General features: G+C 44.4%; 1 protein-coding gene across 1 annotated transcript in view; it reads left to right on the top strand.

Moving 5' to 3' along the window:
- Positions 1-23920, top strand: part of LOC148526539 (leukotriene B4 receptor 1-like) — a 30882-nt gene extending 6962 nt beyond the window's left edge. The window contains exon 2 of the mRNA XM_088470214.1: positions 22778-23920. Within this exon, the coding sequence (XP_088326340.1) occupies positions 22778-23836 (1059 nt within the window). The 3' untranslated portion in view covers positions 23837-23920. The remainder of the gene's footprint in view (positions 1-22777) is intronic.
- The last annotated feature ends 3145 nt before the right edge of the window (positions 23921-27065 follow it).

Genomic DNA, 27065 nt, shown 5'->3' with positions numbered 1-27065 from the left:
GCTAAGTGAAAGACTAATGTCTCCCACTGTGGTGCTCTAATACAGTGACCAGAAGTTGCCACGCATGAGCAGTACGGTGGTCGGTGGCCATCAGGGAATGAAGCCTCCCTTGAAGAATGTGGAGTCTTGGCAGTTGACTTTCAACACCCACACTTGCTACAAGATTCTTCATGTGACAAAAACATTCAATCAAATCTTTCCTGTAGCAACCTGAAAGATAAATGAGGTTAAGTACATAATAAAACAAGAAAACTTCAACATATCAGGTGACTTTGGCCTGCTCTGTTTGGTAGACGCAAAAGTAAGAGTCTCCTCACTGACAACATGAACCACTATGACAGTATCTTAACTCAAGAACTCAGGACTGCTGTCACGATTTTGGATGTGTTCCACACTTGTGACTTTTTAATCTTGACAAGCCTTTTTTTCTATCTTGGACTACCACTCACACCAATTGGATCTCGGATTTGCCTTTTGAATGTCCAGAGGATTACTGAATGCAATGTTGGCTGAGCTTCCAATTGGTAGCCTCTACTTCAAATACATCTCCAGCTACTGGATGTACAGTGGCACATACAGTACTAGCTCTGTGTATCAAATTTTCAAAGCTTTACTTGAACTTGCATTGTTTGTTTGAATATGACCTCTGTAGACTTTACAAGCTTTCTGGTACTTGGATCCCATAATCTGCATTCTTTACTTTCATGGCAGTAGTCCAGCATGGTGCACTGTAAATCCAGTTTGCATCTTCATTCCTTTGACATGTGTACGTAAGCAGTACTTCCAAATGTTCTGAGATGTTTTGCACTCAGTTTTCTCTTTGACCACATTTCAATAGGTGGTATGTCCTTTAGGGCTACTGTAGTCAAATGTTTTTGAGATAAGCTTCTGTGGACATGACTTCAACCAAAACTGCTTGTCTAGCACTGCGTCCTTCAGCATACATCTAGCTTTCTCCACTGGTGTATGGTTTGCTCATTCACTGACACCATTTTGCTTAGGAGCATGAACCGTGGTCAATTGATGCTCTATTCCACATTTTCTCAAAAATAATTCAACCTCTCTGTTTAGATATTCTCCACCATTTTCATCTCAGAGTCTTAAGTTTGTGACTGGTTTGATTCTCTACAAGTCTCTTGTAGTCTGCAATCTTCTTTGTTACTTCAGATTTCTCTCTGATGAAGTACACGTGTCTCATTTTTGAACATCACAAAGTATCTGTATCCACTTACTGTCTTTACTTTCATTGGACAACACACATATGTATGTATCAAGTAGTGCTGTAGCTCTGCTTTCTGACTTGGGAAATGGCTGACAACTTTGTTTTCTGCTACACAGCTCTCACACAGGGTTTCTGTGTCACTCAGTAACATTCCTGTTACCATCCCGTTTTGTAGTTTCTGAACACTGTTGTATCCAAAGTGACCAAATCTATGCCAGAGTTCCAGTGACAGCAACTCAGTTATCATCATCGCGTAACAGTGTTGTGTCTCAAAGATGTACAATTGCTAACATCTTGTGCCTATAGTTATGATGGTCCCTCTCCTGCTTTCCATGATGCACTTTCCTTTGGCAAGTTAACTCTGTGGGCTTTCTGTTCTAGGACACTGATGGCTATAAGATTTGTTACATCTCTGGTATCTAAAGCACATCTTGGATTTCTGTGATTATTTTCTTTGTTTTAAATTTTTAAGCAGGCTTTAATTGTACCAAATTTTGTAGCTTTAAGGACTTGATTGCTAATCCCTTAGATTGTGATAGGGTCACATTTGGTTAACATAGCAATCAATTCCTCATTGCAGCTGAAATGCTTTATTGGACCTGAATCAATATACCAACAATCTCTTCTGCAGTTACTGAATCTGTAACAATCAGGGTTGATTCATCTATGCTGTTGCATTTCTTGCTTTGGATAGGATTTACATTCCTTTGTTTGCACTCAATTGCTTTATGGCATATCTTGTTACAATTGTATCACTTGAATTTAAACTTTCAGAATTTTTTTACTTTTTGTATGTAATGCAGTACTGTCAGAATTTGACTAACAGGGCATGCATTGTTGGATCTGTAGAAAATTTGCTCTGACTGTGTCTGTGGTTAACTTTGCTGTGTTTGCCTCCAATGCCACAACTATCATGTCAATCTCAGGCATTAAGTTCTGTAGCATCGCTGTTGCGATCTCTTCATTATCTACTTGCTCTCCAACAGATGTTAGTTGCTGAGAAACATACATTATTATGTCAATGTAATCACTCATACTGCTGCATTCACATAATTGTATAATACACATTTTAACTGTATCCTTCTCTTGAGATCTCCAAGTTGGTTTGCTACCAGCAGTGCTGTTGCTTTACACTTAAGCCTATGGTACCCATGGCTCTCTCTATATCCTTTGGGCTTGGACTGTCACCAGGTTCTACAGTATTTCCTGCTTTAATTACATTTCAATAGCAAACATCCATGTTGCATAATTTTCTGTACCTTTTTAGCTTGATAAGCCCCATTTTAATGTCTTTGCAAAGCCAAGCATATGAGTACAAATATGCAGCATAGGTCACAGGTCATTCAATGTTAGCAGTCCTGAGTAACTCTATGGTCGCACAGAATGTCCACGGGAAATGAGATGCCAGAGCCATGCATGGGTCTCTGGGAAAACAGCACCTATGCCAGGGGCAGCAGTACTATGCATGCACGAGTCACTGGGAAAACATCCACCACCATTTACCCGTGATTTTTGCTGCTCTGCAGTGCTGCCCAGCGCTGCAGAGCAGCACTCTGTAGACAACAGACAGGTAAGTATAAAAAGTATATGGGTACAGGGTGTGCAGTGTGGTCACCGCACACCATGCACCCATTATAGATGTGCCCCTGGTTACAGCCATGTGAAAAAAACTATATAATACAATAGAATTTTCTTCATGTAATCCTTGAATAAATTAATAATACTATTTTTTAATATAGAGAATCCATCTCAACAGAACTCAAATACTTCATATTTTGCAGAGGGTGAGGAAGTCATCCACACTCAGTTGACTTTCACATCAGTCCCTGGTCCACTGGAGTTTACAGTCCACATTCTCTGACACACACCCATACATACATACATACATACATACATACAGACATACATACATACATACATACATACATACATACATACATACTAGGGACCATTTATGTTACTAGACACATGTTTTTGGATTTTGTCATTCAAAATATAAATCATTTATAAACAGAGGGAAATGTTCTTTATTTTCAATCCAAGTGAATTCTGCTTTGAATGCAGGAGAATTTCTCTTTACTTTAAGCCATGAAAGATTTTAGGGCCGTATTCAGAGATGGACACTGTATCACAGCAGCTGTGTCTTTGGATGCAGTGGCTGTGCTACAATATACAAGAGCCGCAGGAGGCAATTTAAGTAATAAGATGCCCACTGCCGGCTTCTCTGATCTGATGCTGTGTCCGGAGATGCAGCCATCGGATCAACTGCGTGAATATCGGTGATCTGAGTAACCCAATTGACATTCTAAACTACTCCACAAGGAGCCATAATTCAAAAGGCAGAGCCTGAAGCTAATCCACAAATCACAAGCAGTTTTCCATGCTAGCCACAATGTGATTGATTGGCGGTAATGAGAGTGTCAAGAAATCCTTATTTTGATTTTCATTTCATACCTATGAAGAATAGAGAATAATTATATCTTGTGGAAAGTAGCACAAATCACAATGTTGTGCATCTCCAGACAATTTATTGGCACATTCTTTTTCCATGGCTCTTTCTTTTTAGTTGACCTTCTACACGTAGCTCAAAGCTTCTTCATAATGAATAGGCCATTAATACCATATGAATGGGAAAAAACACAGCACATCACTTGTGTAACAGCTCATGTTAAAACCTTGTGGGTATGTAAGCAATATGGACCTCATTCAGAGTCGGTCGTTGCGGCCGCACGGTCGTACGCAGCTGATGTTCGCTGAACTGCGCATGTGTAAAGTTCGCAATGCGCGTGTGCAAACTAGCTGTTACGATCAGAAATTTCTCTCTCCTTGAACACAGCCAGGTCGTTAGTTTGAGTGACAGAATGAACCGTTTGTGGGTGGTACCTGGGGAAGGTGCTTGAAAACGGGGGAGTGGAGATCCGAACGCAGGCGTGCCTAATTATGCGAACGGCGTTTAATGGGAGTGCATAATTAACAAAGTAGTGTCATGGCACACGTGACATGGGAGGTTTGTACACTGACTTGATCGTAGTGCTTAAGAGAGGGTATGGTCAACCTTAAGCTCTACGAAAAGCTCCGATGGTTCCCGATGCTCGCGATTAATCCTTATATCCCAGGAGATGACGTGTGTTGTGATCGAGAAGGAGGCGTCATTTAGTCTTACGACCGCTTCTTACCCTCGGTCGTTCAGCTAATGATCTCATCTTAGGACCGCAACTTGTGATCGCTTCATTTGCATATCCGGCCCCTTTCCCCCTACGACCGTGCGCCCGCAATGACCGACTCTGAATGAGGTCCTATCCCCCTCAGGTCCCTTATTGATTATGTATCCGACTTTCCACGAGCTGTGGCAGTGGATACAATACAACAGTAGCAATTCCATTGCTCCATTGTGGGGACAGCTGCTCCCAGGGGCATATCTATAATGGTTGCAGGTAAGGATGTGCACCGACCCCCATGTTTTGGTTTTGGTTTTGGATCAGTATCTCCTTATGTTTTGGATCTGGATTTGGTTTTGCCAAAACCGCCTCTTGCGTGTTTTGGTTTTGGACCTGTAGTTTCTAAAAAGATCATAAAAACAGCTAAAATCACATAAATTGAGCATGTTTTTTTCCTACAGTATTATTAACCTCAATAACATTTATTTCCAGTCATTTCCAATCAATTGTGACCACCTCACAATATTGATTTTTTTCATCTTGTTTAGGGCCAAAAGGTTGCATCCAGCTAGCTGGCTGACTAAGCTAAAGGTGGGTACACACCTGACAGATATATCTGCAGATCGAGTGATCTGCAGATATATCTGCAGATGATGGTTGTTCATACACACTGAACGATCATCATCTGCATGCTGTAGCAGGTCCCGGCGGCCGGGGGGCTGGCAGAGGGCGTGGCCTAACCATGGAAGGTGTGGCCCCCCCTTTGGGAAAAAAAACATTTGCGGCACTGGGGAGGGGGGCGCTGTGTGCCCCTCGGCACGGAGCACAGCCAATGGGGGGTGCAATCAGCGTGATCGCTCCCCCCTTTGGCATAGGAGACTGTTAGGGCTGCTGCTTTAGCAGCCTTGGACAGTCTCCCAGTGCAGCCCAGCACACAGCAGTGTGTGCTGGGCTGTTATGGATGGGGAGCTGTGCTGGACCCGGGTAAGTAGTACCCGCTCGAGGCCCCCCTCTCTCTGCACCCCTGTGTATGGACGATAAGCTGATCGCCCGTACACACTTGCCGATGGACAGATATGTCTGTTCATTGGCTGTGCAGCACAGCCAATGCGATATAACTGTGAACGACGTTGTTCAGAGACATATAGTCTGTACACACTGGCCGACGGGGGCACGATATATTGGCCGATCAATTGATCGGCCAATATATCGGCCAGTGTGTACCCAGTATTAGCGACAACAGTGGGCGGCACTAACATGTGGCAGTTCAGCTTCAAACAATGCACAGAGTGGCATTGCAGTGGTAGACAGGGTGGCAGTTTAATAAACTATATGACCCCTAGGAATTTTAAGAACCAAGTTTTCCATAACTAGGTCAGAGGCCCAACTGAGGGCCTGATTCAGACCCGCTCGCGAGCACTGAGCGCTCGAAAGTGGGTCGATGGTGCCCAAGTGCGCATGCACACGACGGAGGCGCCTCCATCGTGCGCATGCGCAAGACCCGAATAACGATGGCCAAGCCGTCGTTAAGGGTCTCGCACCAAAGGGGGCGTGCTGTCGATGGTGATTGACAGCACGTCCCCTTTGGTGGGCGTACCGGGGGTACTCTGTCAGAGCGTCCGGCTCTGAATCAGGGCCTGAGTTCGAATATGTTTATGGACTGAAGACAAGGAAAGGACAGGAGGAATGAATAGTTTTTAATTTATTTATTTTAATGTTTTGATTCTTAAAAAAAATCATGAGGGAAGATCAATCTAGAATCAAGTTCTTTAGTTCCTAAAAGACATCTTTGATCTGGAGGAGGTTTTATAATTTTTTATACATCTAATAGAAATGAGGTGGCCTTGCTTGTGGAGGTGCTGCTAGAACATACTATAAACAGATATTTACTTTGTACTCAGGGAGGTTGTTAGGGATAATGGGACCAAGACTTGCTGTTTACATCAGAGTAAAGCATCCTGTAGTTCTCCTTCTGAACTGGAACTCCCAGCATCTGTGATGTTTGCTGGGCCTACTGGAAGTTATTTGTCAACAACAGGTGGCGGGCTTCAGGCTTCCTCAGCCTGCTTTAAACACTGTATGTACAATGTAAATATGTATATATGTGACCAATATACACAACTAATTTTTGTATTAAACGTATTTGCACTTTATTGCACACATCCTGGCAGGAAGATGCTCTGTGCAGCTGCTCATATTTGCCCACCCCATCAACTTGGTGGTTCAGAATTTTTCTTTTTTCAAAATGAAAGGGGCATACAGGAGATGCTGTCTGTGACCATTAGAATATCTGGACATTCATAGACCATAATATAAAAAATGTCAGGCAGCAATGTCCCAAACAGCACATACAGTAATGCAAAAAAAAGAGGTGCAAGATGGAATTGTCCTTGGGCCTTCCCACCCGCCCTTATGTTGTATATATGAAACAGGACATTCACAGTTTAACAAACCAATCACTTTAGCAACAGGGACTGACACTTGTGGCTGAAATGATTGGTTTGTTTGGATCCCCACATAACAAGCTGCCAATGCGCAGTGGACATTAGTGGCAATGATCCCATACACAAACTGGCTTTACAACATAGGTAAGATTAGATGTCGTCATCATCATCGCCATCATCATTCCCATCAGTGTGTATATCCTCTTCTTCACACAATATTAATTCGTCCCCCTGGAAACCACCATGACAGGCACCTCTGTAATGTTTTAACTTAATTAGCCTGTAAAGGTCTTCCTCATGAAATTTGTCATTCATTTTGATGAAGATCATCTTTTCCACATTTTGGGGAAGTACCCTCTTGCGCCAATCACTGACAAGGTTCCTGGCTGCGTTGAAAACTCTTTCAGAGTACACACTGGAGGGTGTGCAGCTTAAGTAAAGCAAAGCCAGTTTGGGTAAGGGCCTCCAAATTGCCTTTTTTTTCTGCCAGTAGTAAAACGGACTGTCTGACATACCTATTTGGATGCTATCCCTAAAATAATCATCCGCCATTCTCTGAATGGTGACCGTATCAGACAAAGTCACGGTAGACATGTCACTAATTGTAAGCAGTTCTTTCAGACCCAATCAGATGTCATTAGGTTTTGCTGACTGATCTGCATCACCAGCAGTGGGTCTCTTTCCTGGCAGCCACAGAAACTGAAGGAGGAGATGCTGCCGTGTCACATGCCGCTTGAGCTGACAATTTTTTCACCAACAGCTCTTTGCATCTGTACAGATTTATGTCCATCAGAAGAAATACACAAGATATGACTTAAACCTAGGATCAAGTATGGTCGCCAAAATATAGTGATCTGATTTTAAAGAGATTGATGACCCTTGGAACCAGGCAAAGCGAATGAAGGGCTTGATCTACATGTCCAACATACTTAGCGGAATCACTCCATTTCAGCTCCTTCTTCAGTTTCTACAGCTGCTTTTGCAAAAGTCTGATTAGGGGAATGACCTGACTCAAGCTGGCAGTGTCTGAACTAACTTCACATGTGGCAAGTTCAAAAGGTTTGAGAACCTTGAACAACACGAATATTATTCTCCACTGCGCTTGACTAAGGTGCATTCCCGCACCTTTCCCTATGTCATAGGCCATAGTGTAGCCTTGGATGGCCTTTTTCTGCTCCTCCATCCGCTGAATCATATAGAGGGTAGAATTCCTCCTAGTTACTACCTATTGCATCAGCTGATGGCAGGGCAAATTCAACAGTACTTGCTGGTGCTGCAATCTTTGACACGCAGTTGCTGAGTGTCGAAATTGGCCTGAAACCTTACGGCCCACCAAGAGCATCACCTGCACTCCTCTGCCATTTTTTTAAAAAATGTTGCACCACCGAATTAATTGTGTGAGCAAAACATGGGATGTGTTCGAATTCGCCCAGATGTAATGCTCACACAATATTGGTGGCACAAATCCTGAGGAGAGCCCAAGTGGGGTAAGCCATGCAAAGATTTCCTTGAGTTCCCAGTGGTATGCCTCTTAGTGAAACCGGTGATACACAGAGTAGCCTGCCTCTGAATGAGCTGGCATTTCTTAGATCTTTCTGCTGCTGTTGCTGTTTGCACTGTTGGAAGCAACCCACCTACCCAGTGAGCTGTCACAGTCATGTAATCTTTAGTTTGTCCTGTCCCACTTGTCCACATATCTGTGGTTAAGTGGGCAGTGGGCACAATGGCATTTCAGAGGAGACTAATAAGGTTTTTTTTTAATGTCCTTGTACAGCCTGGTAATTGCTGTTCTAGTGAAGTGGAAGGGACATTGTAACGGGGACACAGGACTTCAATTAACTGTCTAAATCCCACTGCATTTATGGTGGATACTGGATGCACATCTAATACCAGCATAGCTGTTATGGTGTCAGCAATCCGCTGTGCAACTGGGTGACTGCTGTCATACTTGTTTTCCCATGCAAAGGATTGTTTTACAATCAATTGTTTTGTTAAACTACTAAAAGTAGTCTTCTTCCTGGTCCCCTTCTGGGATGAAGATCCACTCACGGCAGCAGTGACAACAACAGGTGTAGCACTCAAGGATCCTTCTGAGGAATCACAGATAGAAGAGGAGTCAGTCATTTTTATGAAATTGAATGCAGGATTATTTCCGATCACGATTGAGGATGTTTTTGATGATGTAGGTGTTGGTGGTGGAGATTGCAGGTGCTTGGATCTAAGAGAGAGAAGGGAGCAGCTAGGTGACAATGGACTAATTGTTATGTTAAGTTTCTGAATTTAAAATACACTTTTGAATTTGATAAATGCACTGCAAGTTAGGTAACAGGGAGGAGGTACCTAGATGGTGTCCTTACTTTTACTCACACTGGCTTGGCAAACACTACAGATAGCTTGACAACTGTTGTCCAGATTTGGGTGGAAATAATCCCACACATGAGAAGTGGATTTTTTTGTCTTTTGCCCCGGCATGACAATAATGGGCTTTTTCATACCATGGGCAACAACTGTTGCCTGATTTACGCAAACAACATCCTCGGTATCAACATCCTCATCATCAACATCCTCATCATCCTCGTTAGCGCCAACTACAGAAATATCCTCCTCATTCTACTGGTGCAAATCCACAGAAGCATCCTCGATTTCTACATCAGCATGTTGACTTGTGCTGCTCGTCCCCACAGTTGCAGAGGGCACACAAATGGTGGAAGGAGGATCCTCTTCAAGTACAGTATTAGAAAGGTCAGGCTCACACATGGCAACTGCGGACACATTTGGACTCTCCTCGTCATAAGATGCAGAACCACCAGTCATAAATAAAGGCCAAGGCCTTAACCTTTCCTTGCCACTTCGTGTAGTAAATGGCATATTGCCAATTTTTTGTTTCTCTGCAGCTAACTGCTTTTTTGATTTTGACTTAAGCCCTTGGGCATCAACATTCATTGATGATGTTGATGGCCTTGCATCGTCATCATGACTGCTGGCAGCAGCTGCAAGATTGGCTCTCCTCTCATTTGATCGTCCTCCATATCAATAAACTTACACTGCGGTCTGACCGGCAGTGTCACCGAACAATATTTTATTTGACACTGGGGAAGAGCACCCCTGAATGAGGCAGCAGCCCCTTGATGAACAACACAGACAGCACCCCTTTTTGATTGACAACAAAGCACCCCTGCCTAGTGTGGACAGACCACCTGCAGAGTCACAAATACGTGGACGATAAACTGCGGCAGTGTCACCATACAATAATAGCACAGCTAAGTTGCTAATGCACACACAAAAAAAAGCACTTCATTTTTAAAACTGGGGAAGAGCACCCCTAATTGACAGAGCACCCCCCTGGACAGCACAGCACCCCTTTATGGACTGCAGCCCTAGCCTGATGAACAGAACAGGACAAAAATACTGCAGCAGCCACAGTTAATTGACAGGACAAGTGACATAGCAGCTGCAGCACTCACTGAAGGAAGCCCCCCTTTATATACTGCAGCCTAAGCCCCTTTATGGACAACACAGCAGCAGCTACAGTTAATTGACAGGACAAGTGACACAACAGCTGCAGCACCCACTGAAGGAAGCCCCCCTTTATATACTGCAGCCTAAGCCTCTTTATGGACAACACAGCAGCAGCCTTCAGGCCAAGACTCCGACTGGACACACACTGAGTGACTGACAGTGACTGACTACACGTCTGCTAGCTTGTCTCTCTACAGCCAGAGTGAAAATAGCGCCGATTGCAGGGACCTTTATATAATCCAAAATCCGCGAGAATCCAATAGCGGTAGGATGATGTTTTGCCTCATTTTGAGGTCCAAAGCAAGCAGGAAACCTCAAGCCTGGCTTGGTTCTTGCCTCGGATCTGTAAGTTCGGGTGGGTCCGGTTCTCAGAGAACTGAACCCACTCATCTCTAGTTGCAGGGTGTGGGGTGCACATGGGCCCTGGGTCCAGGGGGCCCACACCACACACCCTGCGCCATTTATTCAATACTTACCTCTCCAGAGTCCCACGTTGATGGTATCATTGCTGTACAAATTGCCTGGATAATGGCCACCGTGACCATTTCCTTGGTGTTTGTGCATATGCAGTAGGGAATTCACCCAAAAATTGGCCATTTCCCCAGGGACCTGCCCGTGCACAGTAGACTCTGGCACAGAATAGTGCCCAGAGTCTTCTCTGTGCACTGCCAGTTGCCGGGAAGAGAGGAGGGGGCCCTGAATGGAGACTGCACACGGGTCCCCTCCTCTCTTAAAATGCCCCTGGCTGCTCCCTACCACTACTCATTCTGTTGCTAATTACTAAAAGCGGAATCTTCTAGTACTGCATTAAAGTTCATGCATGGGCACTGTCACAAGGGGCACCGGGCTGGAGGGAAGTAGCGAGGTTTTGGGAACCCTGGAACCCCATTGGTCAGCTAGCAGGTGATATCACAGTCAGCTAGCAGGTGATATCACTGATTTCTCTTGCATTGCCTGCATCGCCTATGTAATGAATAGCTCTGTGACTTCATTCCTACAGTAGTAAGTAAGTGAAAATTAATCTTTCCATCTATTTTAAGGAATTATGAATGGGCTCCAGAGAGATGAATGGACTTTTCAAGTGAAGTTGGATATTTTTCATGCAATGAAGTAGAGCAAGCAGTATCCAAACAAACACATGAAATAAAAAGTCATGCAGCCTCAAGCATGAACATAATTGTGCAGTCAAAAAGACAGTGGTCAAAATGCCGACTGCCGGCTTCCTGGCTGTCAAATCCAGGCAGGGGAATAATGATATCACTATACCTACGCCGGGAGCCCGACGCCCGGCATACCAAAAGAGGTAAGCCTGGCGTTGGGTGCAGACAGCCGCAGGGGGGGGTTAGGTTAGGGGCTCCTGGGGGTGACTTAGGGTTAGGCACCCCCCAGGAGCATTAGGGTAAGGCTAGGGGAAGGGAGGGTTAGGGTTAAGCACCCCCAGGGGGAGATAAGGGTTAGGCACCCCTAAGGGAGGGTTAGGCACCCCCCCGGGAGGTTAGATTTAGGCTAGGGGAAGGGGGGTTAGCGTTAGGTACCCCTGGGGGGACTTAGGGCTAGGCACCCCCCCGGGGGACTTAGGTTTAGGCGGCAGGGAGGGGGGGGGTTGGTTTAGGCACTTAGAGGGGGAATTAGGGTTAGACACTGGGGGGTTAGGGTTAGGCACCCCTAATGGAGGGTTAGGGGGTAGAAATAGGTTAGTATATACTAACCTTTGACGATCAGGATTTCCTCCTCTGCCGGGATGCCGCTGTCGGGATTCCAACTGCCAGGCATGGGTCTACCGATTCCTCTGGTGGTATTTCATACCGATCCCTGTGACACAGTGTTTAAAACCCAATGGGTAAGTTTGCTCTGCGTATAGTATTTCCCATTCAGAAGAGTGCAATTTTTGTCTCTGTCTCCTAACCTCTCTTATTCATGTGTGAAATAATTTCCTTACATCGGGTTCTCAACCCTTAACCTCAAGTACCACCAGCAGGTCATGTTTTGTGGATCTCTTTAATCATGTATAGGTGAGTTATTCTATGTTGCTGGGCAAATAATTATTTCAACGACTTCCACAGGCAGAAATCCACAAAACATGACCTGTTAGTGGTAATTAAGGATAGTGGCTGAGAACCCTGCCTTACAGTACAAATAATTAGAGACATAGGGCCTGATTCAGTGGTGGACACTATTGCAGCTGTGACTGCGTCTATTTGCGCAACACGACTGCAAATTTATGCTAATGCCACAGCCGATGGTCTTCCTACTGAGGCGCCCATCAACTGCATCTCTACTCTGCTACTGTGCATAAATAGTCACTCATCAAACGCACATCGGACGCACCCAGTGCCAGATTAATGTCCAAATGGGCCTGGAGCTGAAATTATGAAGGGCCTATTGTATGCTGCCGCAGGGTTGTGACCAGTGTAACAGGAGTGTGACTAACAATGTGGGGGCATGGCCAGTATGTTGGGGAGTGGTCTAGCACCTACTTTCAACCACCCCAATGACCCTCCCCACTTCGCATATATATATTTGTGCCACCCCCCAACATACATTTTGGTAGGCCGATAGTAGTCACCTATCGCACTACCTTTGTGTAGGCACAGGTGTAAGTATGCTGCCTGTACTACACTATCTTACCCACCACCCACTGAAATACCTTTCGCCCATCAATCAATGCTATATACCGAACCTCTTACCCACTACTACTCATGGAGACCATCCCGCAAACACTGAAGTTCCCATCATTCACTGTCACTCACTGACCCTATATTTCACCATCTGTGATCCCTCTCACCACCACTCCCTGACCCTGATGCTGGCACACTGATATACCCCTCATAACAGATGCACAAATACCCCTCACTTACCATAATGCCCTGACCACGTAACAGACACACAAATACCCTTCACTTACATTATGCCCTGACCACATAAGACACACTCATACCCCTCCACTCACATCATGTCCTCACCACATAATAGACACACAAATACCCCTCCACTCACATCATGCCCTCACCACATAACAGACACACAAATACCCCTCCACTCACATCATGTCCTCACCACATAACAGACACACAAATACCCCTCCACTCACATCATGTCCTCACCACATAATAGACACACAAATACCCCTCCACTCACATCATGTCCTCACCACATAACAGACACACAAATACCCCTCCACTCACATCATGTCCTCACCACATAACAGACACACAAATACCCCTCCACTCACATCATGTCCTCACCACATAATAGACACACAAATACCCCTCCACTCACATCATGTCCTCACCACATAACAGACACACAAATACCCCTCCACTCACATCATGTCCTCACCATATAACAGACACACAAATACCCCTCCACTCACATCATGTCCTCACCACATAATAAACACACAAATACCCCTCACTCACATAATTCCCTCACCACATAACAGACAGACAAATACCCTTCACTTACATTATGCCCTGACCACATAAGACACACTCATACCCCTCCACTCACATCATGTCCTCACCACATAATAGACACACAAATACCCCTCACTCACATCATGTCCTCACCACATAATATACACACAAATACCCCTCCACCCACATCATTCCCTCACCACATAACAGACAAACACACTGTTTTCAAAATCTGACATAGAAAGAAAAACACCAAAAGAAAATTGTATAACATTTTAATTTCTTAAATTAAATTGTCCTACCTCTCAGTGGGCCCGGTGTTATTCGCTTCTCCTCCCGCTGGCTGCATTACGCAGAAGCTTCTCTGTTGCTGTTTTTCTATCACTGGCCTGGGACGCAGGTGGTTTTAGAGGTGGTTCACAAAATGCAAAAGAAAAAATGTCAAAAATACAATATTGTTGTGCTAACTCCTCATGTATGTTCTGTGTTGTGCTACCTCCTCATGTATGTTCTGTGTTGTGCTACCCCCTCATGTATTTTCTGTGTTGTGCTACCCCCTCATCTGTATGTTCTGTGTTGTGATAGCCCCTCAAGTATGTTCTGTGTTGTGCTACCCCCTCATCTGTATGTTCTGTGTTGTGCTACCCCCTCATCTGTATGTTCTGTGTTGTGATACCCCCTCATCAGTATGTCCTGTGTTGTGCTACCCCCTCATCTGTATGTCCTGTGTTGTGCTACCCCCTCATCTGTATGTCCTGTGTTGTGCTACCCCCTCATCTGTATGTCCTGTGTTGTGCTACCCCCTCATCTGTATGTCCTGTGTTGTGCTACCCCCTCATCTGTATGTCCTGTGTTGTGCTACCCCCTCATCAGTATGTCCTGTGTTGTGCTACCCCCTCATCTGTATGTTCTGTGTTGTGCTACCCCCTTAAATGTATGTTCTGTGTTGTGCTACCCCCTTATCTGTATGTCCTGTGTTATGCTACCCCCTCATCTGTATGTTCTGTGTTGTGCTACCCCCTCATCTGTATGTTCTGTAATGTGCTACCCCCTCATCAGTATGTTCTGTAATGTGCTACCCCTTCATCTGTATGTTCTGTGTTGTGCTACCCCCTCATCAGTATGTCCTGTGTTGTGCTAACCCCTCATCTGTATATTCTGTGTTGTGCTAACCCCTCATCTGTATATTCTGTGTTGTGCTACCCCCTCATCTGTATGTCCTGTGTTGTGCTACCCCCTCATCTGTATGTCCTGTGTTGTGCTACCCCCTCATCTGTATGGTCTGTGTTGTGCTACCCCCTCATCTGTATGTTCTGTGTTGTGCTACCCCCTCATCAGTATGTCCTGTGTTGTGCTACCCCTTCAACTGTATGTTCTGTGTTGTGCTACCCCCTCATCTGTATGTCCTCTGTTGTGCTACCCCCTCATCTATATGTCCTGTGTTGTGCTACCACCTCATCTGTATGTCCTGTGTTGCATCCCCTTTCCCCCCCTGTGTCCATTATTATGTTCTCCGCCCTCCTCTGTGTCCATTATTATGTCCCCCATCTATGTCTATTATTATGCCCCCCTCTGTGTCCATTATTGTGTCCCCCACCCTTTGTCCATTATTATGCCCCCCCTCTCTGTCCACTATTATGTGTCACCCCCCCTGTGTCCATTATGATGCCCCCAGTCTAGTGTGTGCCATACCCACTCTGTCTATATTATTATGCCCCCCCGTTTCCATTATTATGTTCCCCCTCTATGGTGTTATTCCCCCCTCTGTGTCCATTAGTATGTGCCATCCCCCTCTGTGTCCTTTATTATGCCCCTGTGTCCATTATTATGTTTCCCCCTCTATGTACTTTACCATGCCCCACCTCTGTCCATTAGTATGTGCCACCCCCGTGTTTATTTTCATGTGCCTCCCCGTATCCATTATTATGCCCCCTTCTGTGTTTATCATTATGTTGTCCCCATCTGTCTGCATTATGTCCTTCCTCCTTCTGTATCCATTAGTATGAAACCCTCTTTGTGTCCATTATGGTGTCCCCTCCCCCCTCTCTGCTTCCTCCCCTCTCCCCCCTCTCTGCACCCCCCCACCCCTATTCCTAGGTTCACTTACCTTCTTCTCTCTTGTCTGTTCCTCTGCCTCAGCCCCTCTTCCATGCTTTCACCTTCAGCTTCCACGGGTCTTCTCCCCACTGCACTGACAGGAAGGTAAGTGCTGTTGGTGTCAGGTCCGTCTCCTGCTTATTCCAGTACCCACCCATGAGAGCCCGGCGCGGCGGTGCCTATGTGACGTCACGCGGCGTGACATCACATGGTGAAGAGGAGGAGCTGAGGCACGCTACGCAGCGCATGGCGGGCTTCTGAAGCAAAGCCTTCTACTGCGCCGCTCTATAGATAATTTGTAAGGCAGCCAGGACTAGATTTTCCTGGGTGGGAGGGAGAGTGGTGTGGACTGCAGGTGGTTTTTGGGTTTGGGGTTTGAAAGGCCAGGACATCGGACGGCCGCTTGTTCCGACAGGGAAAAAAATAGTTCCTGTCTCCAGCGGATCCTCCTTGGTGGTGTGGGCCTATTTTCATGGGAGGGCCTGGAGCTGTAGCTCCACCTACCCCATTGTTAATCCGGCCCTGGACGCACCATGGGACATTAGAGCAGCTGTATGGTTGCTCAGAATATCCTGCGGAACATGGCCACTGATTCTATTGCAAGTGCATCTTTGGAAGCAGTCACTGGCTGTGACAAGCTTGCAACACACTCTCATCTGAATAGTCACTTTCCCTGTTATCTCCCAAGAACACCCACCAAAACTGCCTCTCTCTTGCCGGTAATTGAATTCTTCCTATAAATCGGCTTATGCAATCTAAGGATGGCATAAACCAAAGGGGCCAAACTCCGGAAAGCTTTGCTTTAGTACATAAGGGTCAAACCGTAGTTAGCATTGTTAATAATGGACACTGCAAACTGCAGCACTAATGAACCTTCTGCAGGAGATTTCTGTGAAATACGATACATAAAATTATGGAGAAACTGTAGTAAAGGCAGATTTTTAGAGATTAAACTTTGATAAATAGGCCCTTCGGAGAGAGATAAAGTGGAAAAATTACCCGAAACAACCAATCAGCTTCTGTCATTTATCTGTCCCAGTCTTTGAAATGACAATAGTTGATTGGTTGCTTTAGGCAATTTCTCCACTTTTTCTCTCTACAAGGCTTGATACTCTCCCCGACATTCTTTGAGGGATTTTTGCTGGCTTGTAACACCACTCTTAGTAGTAGTTCAACTGCAGCATTATTTAATAGCAGGTTTATCACATCTCTCTCTCTCTCCTGTGTATATATATATATATATATATATATGTATATATATATAAATTTCACGATCTGCATGGTGAGGGGGAGCACATTAAAAAGGGTGAGTAATACTGTACACTTTGGGCCTGATTCAGACCCACTCGCGAGCGGCTGTCCGCTCGCAAGTGGGTCGTTGGTCTGCACTGAGCATGCGCACGACGGAGGGAGCTCCGTCATGCGCATGCGCCAGACGCGACGAGCGAAGGACTTTCCTTCGCTCGTTGTGTCTGATCAAAGGGGGCGTGCTGTCGATGTTGATTGACAGCACGCGCCCTTTGGTGGGCGTGCCTCCCTGACGGGGGCGTTCCCAAGGGAACGCCTACCGTCAGAAGCCGGCCCACTGACATCACTAGTGATGTCACTAGTGATGTCAGTGGGAGTGATTTTGGCTCTGATAGAGCCAAAATCACTCCGGGCCTTGCGGTTGAAAACCTCAAACGCAGGCTCCGGCTCGCAGTGGCGATGGTCGCGATGGTCGCGACCATTGCGGCCATCAAACTGCACGCTCATATAGGCTGTGGGTGGTGACCCACAGCTATACGAGCGTCCAGGAGGACGCTAGATAATTATGGAGGGCGGCCCTCATTCAGAGCGTGCGCTCTGCTCAGAGCATACGGCTCTTAATGAGGGCCTTTGTCCTGACGAAAATGTTATATCAACATTGAAACGTTGACACTTTAAGGTTGTTGTCTGCTGTGTTATTCAATCCCTGAGTGCCGCTGCTGGATTTATTTACAGTATGTATCTGCATGTGTTACATGTCATGAAGAAGAGCGCAACGGGGTAAAGTATAGTGAGTGCCGGGCTTTTTTATACTTATCTAAAATATATATAAATATTTTCTACTCATATATATATATATATATATATATATATATATTTATATGGAGATGAGCAGGTCCGGTTCTCTGAGAACCGGACCCACCCGAACTTTGCGATCCGGGCCGGGATCCAAATCCAGCTCGGGCTTTCCTGCCTAACTCAGATCCCTAAACAAGGCAAGACGTCATCCTCCCGCTATCGGATTCTCACAGGTTTTGGATTCTATAAAGGTCCCGGTGATCGGCGCCATTTTCACTCTGGCTGTGGAGAGTGTTCAGAACAGACATGCTCTGTTCTTCTCTGTTGTTCAAGGGTGCAGTGTTGTTGGGCTAGGGTTGCAGTACATAAAGTGGGGGTTGCTGCTGTGTCACTATTGTCCTGTCAGTCAAGGGACTAGTTCATAAAGGGGTGCTGTGTCATCCAGGGGTGCTCTTCTCCAGTGTAAAAAAAATTATAGTTCGGTGACACTGACGGCCAGACCACAGTTTATCATAAATGTATTTGTGACTCTGCAGGTGGTCCGTCCACACTCTGCAGGAGTGCTTTGTTGTCCATAAAGGGGTGCTGTGTTGTTCATCAAGGGGCTGCTGCCTCATCCATGGGTGCTGTTCCCCAGTGTAAAAAATATAAATGTTAAATAAAATTAGCATTCCACAAAAAATAATAAAATATATATTTTGTTAATTTTTTTGCATGTGCTAGCTGCACTATTATTGTTCGGTGACACAGCCGGCCAGACCACAGTTTATCATTCACGTATTGTGACACTATAAGTCGTAGCGCAGTGTGCTATTCTTATTCATAACAAATATTGTGACACTGTAGGTCATTGATACTGCAGTGTAATATTTAAAAAAGGTACAAATTGATGTGTGTGCTGTACCCCACTTCATTTGTGTTTGTTGATATGGAGAACGATCAGTTGAGAAGAGAGCAGGAACCACATACTAGTGCTGGAGCTGCTGCCAGTGCCACCAGTCATGATGATACTAGTCCGTCTACATCATCTATTAAAGCCGATGCCCAAGGGCATACAGGGCTTAAGTCAGGGCACCTAAAATCAAAGAACCAATCTTTTACAGTGGTAAAGAAAAAAACATCAAAGGGAAAGTAAGCTACAGAAAGACATAAAATTGTCAATATGCCTTTCACCACACAAAGTGGCAAGGAAAGGCTAAGGCCTTGGCCTTTATTTATGACTGGCGGTTCTGCCTCTTATGATGATGTAAGCCCTTCTCCCTGCAGACATATTAAAAAAAATTTAAATTGTTAAGGCAGAGTAACCAACTTTGCACTCAGAAATGTCACAAATCCCTGAGAAGAGTCTAAGTGTGTTGGTGGGTGCCATGTGTGATCCTGACCTTTCCAATACTGTGCTCAAAGAGGAGCCTCCTTCCACCACTTGTGCATCCTCTGCAAATGTGGGGATGAGCAGCACAAGTCAACATGCTGACATAGAAATTGAGTATGTTTCTATGGAAGTACACCATGATGAGGAGGATATTTGTGTATTTGACGCTAATAAGGATGTTGCTGATGAGGATGTTGTTGATGAGGATGTTGTTTGTGTAAATCAAGCTCCAGTGGAAACAGTTGTTGCCCATGATAAGGAAAAGCCCATTGCCATGCCTGGGCATAATGCAAGAAAATCCTCTTCTTATGTGTGAAATAATTTCTACTCAAAACCAATCGCTACAGCCACAATTGGCTGTCCCTGTCACTGAAGTGATTGGTTTGTTAAACTGTGCATGTTCTGTTTACTAAATACAACATAAGGGTGGGTGGAAGGGCCCCAGGACAATTCCATCTTGCACCTCTTTTCATTATGCGCTGTTTGGGACATTGCTGCCTGACATTTTTAATTTTATAGTTTATAAACTGCCATTCTGTTGGCCACTGCAGTACCACTTTGTGCCATGTTGGAAGCTAAACTGCCACATGTTAGTGCTGTCGCTTAACTTATTCAGCCGGCTAGCTTGATGCAACCTTTTGGCCTAAACTGGATTATATCAATATTGTGAGCTGTGAGGTGGTCAAAATTGACTGGAAATAAATGTTATTGAGGTTAGTAATACTGTAGGAACCAACACAGGCCCTCATTATGTGATTTCAGCTGTTTTTATGATTTTTTAGAAAAAATACAGATCCAAAACCAAAACATGCAAGGGTGGATTTGTAAAACCAAATCCAGATCCAAAACCTCGGAGCCGGTGCACATCCCTATAATATATATATATATATATATATATATATATATATATTCATTGTTTGATATCTCAAAGCTTGATTAAAAAAAACTATACTCACAGTATAGCTGACTTTCACTAGTAGACAGCATTATCCTGCCTTGTGTAAATTTACCAATCTCTGATTAGTATCTTATTTCCTTTTGGTATTTTAAACAACAACCACATTGCAAAACGTATTAGGTTGGAGTAACAAGGCTGCTATTAATTTTTCAGTTTCTTAGTTATTCTACTTAAAGTGAGCAAAAGGGGAAATATCTGGGAAAACACATTTTCTTGGGGTCGCACAAATGTATCTGAGCTGAGAAAGGTGGATTTTTAATTATTACACATGCTCAGAATACACACTTGGCCGACAGACTGATTTGGTGTGTATGCAGGTGTGCATACACACTTAACAATGGACCGCCACAGGAGCTGTTAGTGACGTCAGTCTCAGCTGTTTCTGCTTCCGGCATTTCAGCCAGTCGGTCGGACGTCTGTGCACAGTCAGATGTGCATAGTGTATCTGGAAGAGATATCACATCTGCTTTGCTGCACGGCTGACACGATACATCAGTGAACGATGTTGTTTACAGGTATATATGGTGTACACACTGGTTGATGACCACTGGGACGATATATAGTTCGTCAGCTGTACGAATGATATTTTGGCCAGTTTGTATCCAGCATTACACAGAAGTCCTTTATCCCAGGGCATCTGCTGAGTGAAAGGGACCCGCGTGCAGCCCTGCACATGCGTTGTATACACTCTGGCACTGTGCCCAGCCTACTAGATATGGGCATATCTCCAGGAAAAGGGCACCAATTCCGTCTTCCCAGAGATTTCTCCAGCAGCAAGTGCAAAAAACCCATGTGCACTGGACACCACATACCCATTATAGATATCCTCACATTTATCCTCACATATCCTAGATTTGTTATTCAAAATATGAACGGCAAAGAGAAGTTTTACAGCAGTTTGGTACATTTAGTGGAGAGGTCATAGAGACAGAGGTAGGTACTGCTTCCCTCTGACCTTTATAAGGACATGGTGTGCACTCAGGCAGAGCTCTTAGAGGGGCTTTCTTCCTCACATTCAGTAATAGTAAAATTAGAGAAAATGATGTATGTTGTGTTTATGCACTGTACTGCATATACTATACTTACCTACTCTCCTGAAAGGTGCAGGAGACTCATGATTTTTTGGATACTCCCCTGCACCCCCGGAAGAGTAAGTGGATCTCCCGCATACCTCCCAATTCCTAGTGAAATAGGCAGTATGGAGACCTAGATGTAACCCCTGTAATGCTAGGGATAAGGGAGTCTATTTACTAAGCCTTGGAAGGAGATAATGTCGACGGAGATAAGGTGCCAACCAACCAGTTCCTAACTGCCATTTTTCAAACACAGCATGTGACATGACAGTTAGGAGTTGATTGGCTGGTAACTTATCTCCATTCACTTTATCTCCAACCAAAGTTTAATAAATAGACCCCATAATTACCAGGAATCACGGATTCGTATGGAGGGGACAGGGCTAAAGTGACGCAAATCGTGTCATTTTCACCTCCCCTCCCATGAACCCTCAAATCACAGCATTTTGCAGCCATGATGTTTGGGATTGGGCTTTCATGTCATTAGACCCTGCCACCGTTGCGGAAAATGTCAGCTGCATCTCCTCTCCAGGCTTCTCACTGAGAGGAGCACTTCAATGTCAGCAAGTATGGTGTGTACAGACTGGGGCCATTTTGTGTAGTATATTTTGAGTGAATTATTACTGCATAAGCTCCAAATATACTGTAGGCCAATGTAAATTTAGGCAATGCAGAGTCATAGATAGAACTGGTTTGTAACATGTGATCTCACATGGGCAAAATATAGTGAGGGCGTGATCAGGGGTGTGACTAGGTATTTGAAGGCCCCATAGGAAAAGTTTGTAAGGGCCCCTATGTACCATCCAATGGTGAAAAATGTATATAACAGATGTAACTTTGACAAGGAAGATGGGCCCCCCTCAGTTCTGCGCCCCATAGCAACTGCACCCCTTGCACATATGGTAGGTACATCCATGGACGTGCTCACACAGATGCCCAGGTCACTGTGGCATTTGTCAACTTAAGTTTCTCTGTGGCATAATATGAATTGGGGGCACTAGAGTGCGTTTAGCACATTTGTGTTACTAGTACCTGTACATGTTCTATTTTTTAATAAGTTCACCAGCATATTTTATTGACATTTATATTGGAAGGGGATACCACAAGTTAGTTGCTCTAGGACCACCACAAAACGTAATCCTGCCCCGCAGGCCACTATACACAATCAGGATTTTTTTTTGCAATAACTTATTTGTGTTATAATTCTGTTCATGGAAGAATAACATGGTGAGTTTGCAGTCACTAAGAACCAGAGCTAGGTATATAAAAAGACTGAAATACATATAGAATTTAGTGGCATACTCATAGTGTGTGTACTTTTGACTGTAAACTGCAAAGAGGCTGGAACTGATGTGAATGAATAAATCTCTCTTTAAAGTGAAGCTATGGTAGCTCTATACAAATAAACAAACAATAATATATATAAATAGATATAAAACAGATATAAAACTTTGTTTCTTTACTATTGACAGAACACAGTGCTTGGACAAATGACCACTCCCAATGATTATTATGGAAATTCCACAAAGAACCCAGAGACAACGCCTAAATCATCCCCGAGTCTCGGAATTGCCATACTCTCAATTGCCTTCATTATCGGATTTCCAGGCAATGCATTTATCATCTGGACAGTGTTGACCCGAATTAAGAAACGTACAGTCACGTGCATTCTCATTTTACATTTGGCCATGGCAGACATCATGGTGATCCTCACAGCACCATTTTTCCTCCATCTCCTGGCAACGGGCAGCTGGAAATTTGGGAATGTCATCTGTAAAATGTGTCATTACATTAGCAGCTTAAGTATGTACACCAGCATCTTCCTCATTACTTTTATGAGCATTGACCGCTTTCTAGCTGTCGCAATACCTTTCACTTCTCATAAGATCAGAAGAAAGCCATTTGTTCGGAGCATAGTTATGGTAATATGGGTCTTAGCATCTCTGTTTTCCATTCCTATGCCAATTTACCGCTCAGTACAAATCGTTGAGGGCCAGCAACAATGTCAAAACATACAAAGCCAAAAAAGCTCGGTTTTTCAGCATATAGTCTTTCAATATATGTTTGAGACAATTATGGGATTTGTTATCCCCTTCACAGTCATACTGTCCAGCTACATCTACATTGGACTAAGGTTACGAACTGCAAAATTTCAGACTAAACATAAAACTAGCAGACTGGTCATCATGATCATAGTAACTTTTGCCCTCTTCTGGATTCCATACCATTTAGTGAATATGATACAAGTCTCAGGAGAACTGTACTCATCAGACATGCTAAATGTCGCAGCTCGTAAGGCCAGGCCTAATGCCACAGCCCTCGCGTTTCTCAGTAGCAGCGCTAATCCTATTCTATATGTATTTGCTGGTGGCAATTTCATAAGAACTGCTGGAGTGGGATTCATGGCCAAACTCTTTGAAGCAACTGGCTCCGAGGCTAACAGTTTACGGAAAGTCTCCCAAGTTTTCCAGCAGAGAAGCCGAAATCAGTCTTTAGAGCAAGGGAAATTAGGGGAACCTACCGAAGATTAACAATAAACATTTGACAGTATAAATCAGTTTTGTGTTCTCTCCTGCCAATGGTAAAAAAGACACTCTGACCAAAATGTAATAGGCCCCAAATTCCTGGCCCTGGCGCAATTCCAGTGATATCGCCACTAGACCTAAAGTGGTTGTTTTTGCTTTGAAGCTATCTAACATACAGTATTAAATCTAGTAGTTATATCGTCTGAATTGTACCGGTATTAGCAAATTGTAACTTCTTACGTTCGGGACAGAATTTTTTTTTTTTACAGTGAAAAGGATACAGGGATTTTCTGGAGTTTAAACCATATGTCATAATGCACCCTGTATAGAGGAATATAGGGACACTAGCTGCCAAAAGGAGTCCAGTGACCATATACCACAAGCATATAATGGCACAGCGCTGTATGTTGTACTTTTATACTTATCTCTGTTTCTGTCCACTAAGCAACACTGGGCCTGTTTCATCCTGGATCGCGCATGCTAATAAACACGCAATCGGCCGATTATTGTGTTCTGCGCATGCGTATGCATCGCAGTGCATATGCGGCAACTAGCTACTGCGATCAGGACTGCAATTTCAGAGGCTATGCAGACCACTCACAGAGTGATTGACAGGAAGCACCGCTTGTGGGAGGTGATGGGGGGTGGTCAGGGAAATGCAGACATGCCAGTGTGTATGAACGCCGTTGCAGGGGCATTCATAAATTATCCACTGCCTATGCAGCCTGAGACCTGATAGCATGCGTGGTTATTAGCAATTCCTGAGTAAAGTCAGGGCTTGTGCAAGTGTGCGTGAGGCTCCGATGGTACTCGACTGTACCGATGGTTTCGCTATTCTCCTAAGCATTACGGATGGGTGTAAGGTAAAGTGGGCATCCTTATGTTGTGCTGAGTTTGCATTTTGATCGCAATGAATTCGCATGCTATTGCAGTTGAACTAAGTGCATACGTAATATTGCAATCCATAGTGAATCAGGCCCTCTGTCTTTAGCAGTACACATTAATGAGTGTGCAAAAAAAAGTTTCATAGGTAAACATGTATAAACCCTTCATAGCAACCAATTAGTCACTTGTTTTATTTTTTTTTTAACTAGGGACCCAACTGGCTGCTATGGGCAAAACCACTTCTATGCAGTTACCTATGAAAACGTCTTTCTTTCTTTCTGTCGACATTCATCATGTTGATATTCATAATGTGGACATGATGAAATGTCGAGATGATTAAAATGTTGAAAAAAATGTGTGTCCTGGTGGTGCAGCGGCTTCACTTACCTGGTAGAAGCTGTAGTGCTGTCTCCTGGCAGGCAGCCATCTGATTCTGAGTGTGCTATCCTTATTTCTTACTCTAATCCTCCACCCCCCCGCAGCCTAACCCTACACCCTCCCCCTAGAGGTGCAGTATAAAAGATCGACAGTCAATAAGTTGATACCAAATGGTTAATATACAATAGGTTGACAGGGACAAAATATCTAGTGCCTAACCCTAATCCTCCCCTAACCATCTCCTCCCACATCCTTACCCTAACCTTCCCCTCTCACATCCTAACTGTAGCCATCCCCTAATGCAGCCTTATCCTAACCCTCCCTTCCAACATCCTAACTCTCCCCTCCTGTAGCCAACCCCTAACCCTCCCCTCCTGCAGCTTAACCCTAACCCTCTCTTCCCAAAGCCTAACCCATACCCTCAACCTCCCTTAGCCTAACCCTATTCCTCTCCTCCCACAGTCTAACACTAACCCTCCCCTTCCTCAGCCTAACCCCTAACCCTCCCCTCCCGCATCCTATCCCTATCCCTCTCCTCCCACAGCCTTACCCTCCCCTCCAACATCCTAATCCTCCCCTCCTGCAGTCAAACCCTAACCCTCTCCTCCTGCATCCTTACCTTATGGCTCCCCTCCCACATCCTAACCATAGCCCTCCCCTCCCGCATCCTAACCCTATCCCTCTCCTCCCACAGCCTAAAACTATCACTCTCCTACCACAGCCAAACTTTCCCTTCCAACATCCTAACCCTCCCCTCCTGCATCTTTACCCAATCCCTCTCCTTCCACAGCCTAATTCTAACCCTCCTCTCCCTCAGCCTAACCCTATCCCTCTCCTCTGACAGCCTTACCCTCCCCTCCTGCAGCCTAACTCTAACCCTCTCCTCCTAGAGCTTAACCCTAATGTCTGCATTCTGCCTAATGTCGACATTTCATTTGTCGTCATTGTAAATGTCAACATTTCAACAGTCGATATAGTAACAGTTGACATTGTGGTGTCAACATTAGGATTGTCGACATTTTGAAAGTTGACATTGTGACTGCATCCTCTCACTGGATGTGCTGCCTCTGAGACAATGTAGGAAGACACACTCTGAATGAGATAATCTTGTTCAGAAACTTAATTGAGCAATAGATGCTCAATATAAAAGGGTATGAAAAGAGAAAAGTACTGTATAGGATGCTGCCTCCTTAAATAGGTTTCTATGCTCCTATACTGTAGACTGGTATGTAGATAAAGAGAATAACCTAGATACAAACATATCTCTTTCCAATAGCCAAATATGCCAGTTATATATGGACATAAAAATGAAATGTACAACTGAATTGTCACTGATTCCTAAATTACTAGAATTAAAATCAACACAAATTCATACACATATTGTATAATTTACTCAGGTACTAACAGGTCCTTTTCAAATCTTAAAACATTCTAAATCCTCACATTGTGTTAAAGTTCATAAATGATAACCCATAGATGATAAACCATATTGTGGTTCTTATAAATGAGGAATTAGTAACAATCAGTTACATTTCATTATTATATCTCTTATATGATCTGTGACAATACATCATGGCTCTGGTTCTCAGTCGCACACAACGGTGATGTTCACAGAGGTTTGGTTTTTTTTGCTACTGTGCATGTGCGACAATCCCTAAAAACTTGTATGATGCATGCGTTACACTGTGTGTGTGCACAGAAAGACACGGTGTCAGAAATGCAATGGAAATGTGCTGTCAGTTCCTGGGCAGTGACTTGGAGGTGGCTATTCAGACACATGGTGACCGTTTTATGGGCTTGTTATGGGAGTGTCCTGAACTGGATGCGTACACTGGAGGCCATTCTCAGATGGAAAATCTGATGGTGCAACCGATGGTATCGTCTAAAGATGCACCAAGTGGTTTTACAACAGTGGGTGTCTCAGTACTTGTACAGTCAGACACACGATTGTACACCAGGGGAAGGGCTGATA

This window comes from Taudactylus pleione, unplaced genomic scaffold, assembly GCF_031769625.1.
Source record: "Taudactylus pleione unplaced genomic scaffold, aTauple2 ptg000095l, whole genome shotgun sequence".
Lineage (NCBI taxonomy): Eukaryota > Metazoa > Chordata > Amphibia > Anura > Myobatrachidae > Taudactylus > Taudactylus pleione.
Note: the sequence above shows the minus strand (reverse complement) of the source record. Positions and strands in the feature narration are given on the sequence as shown.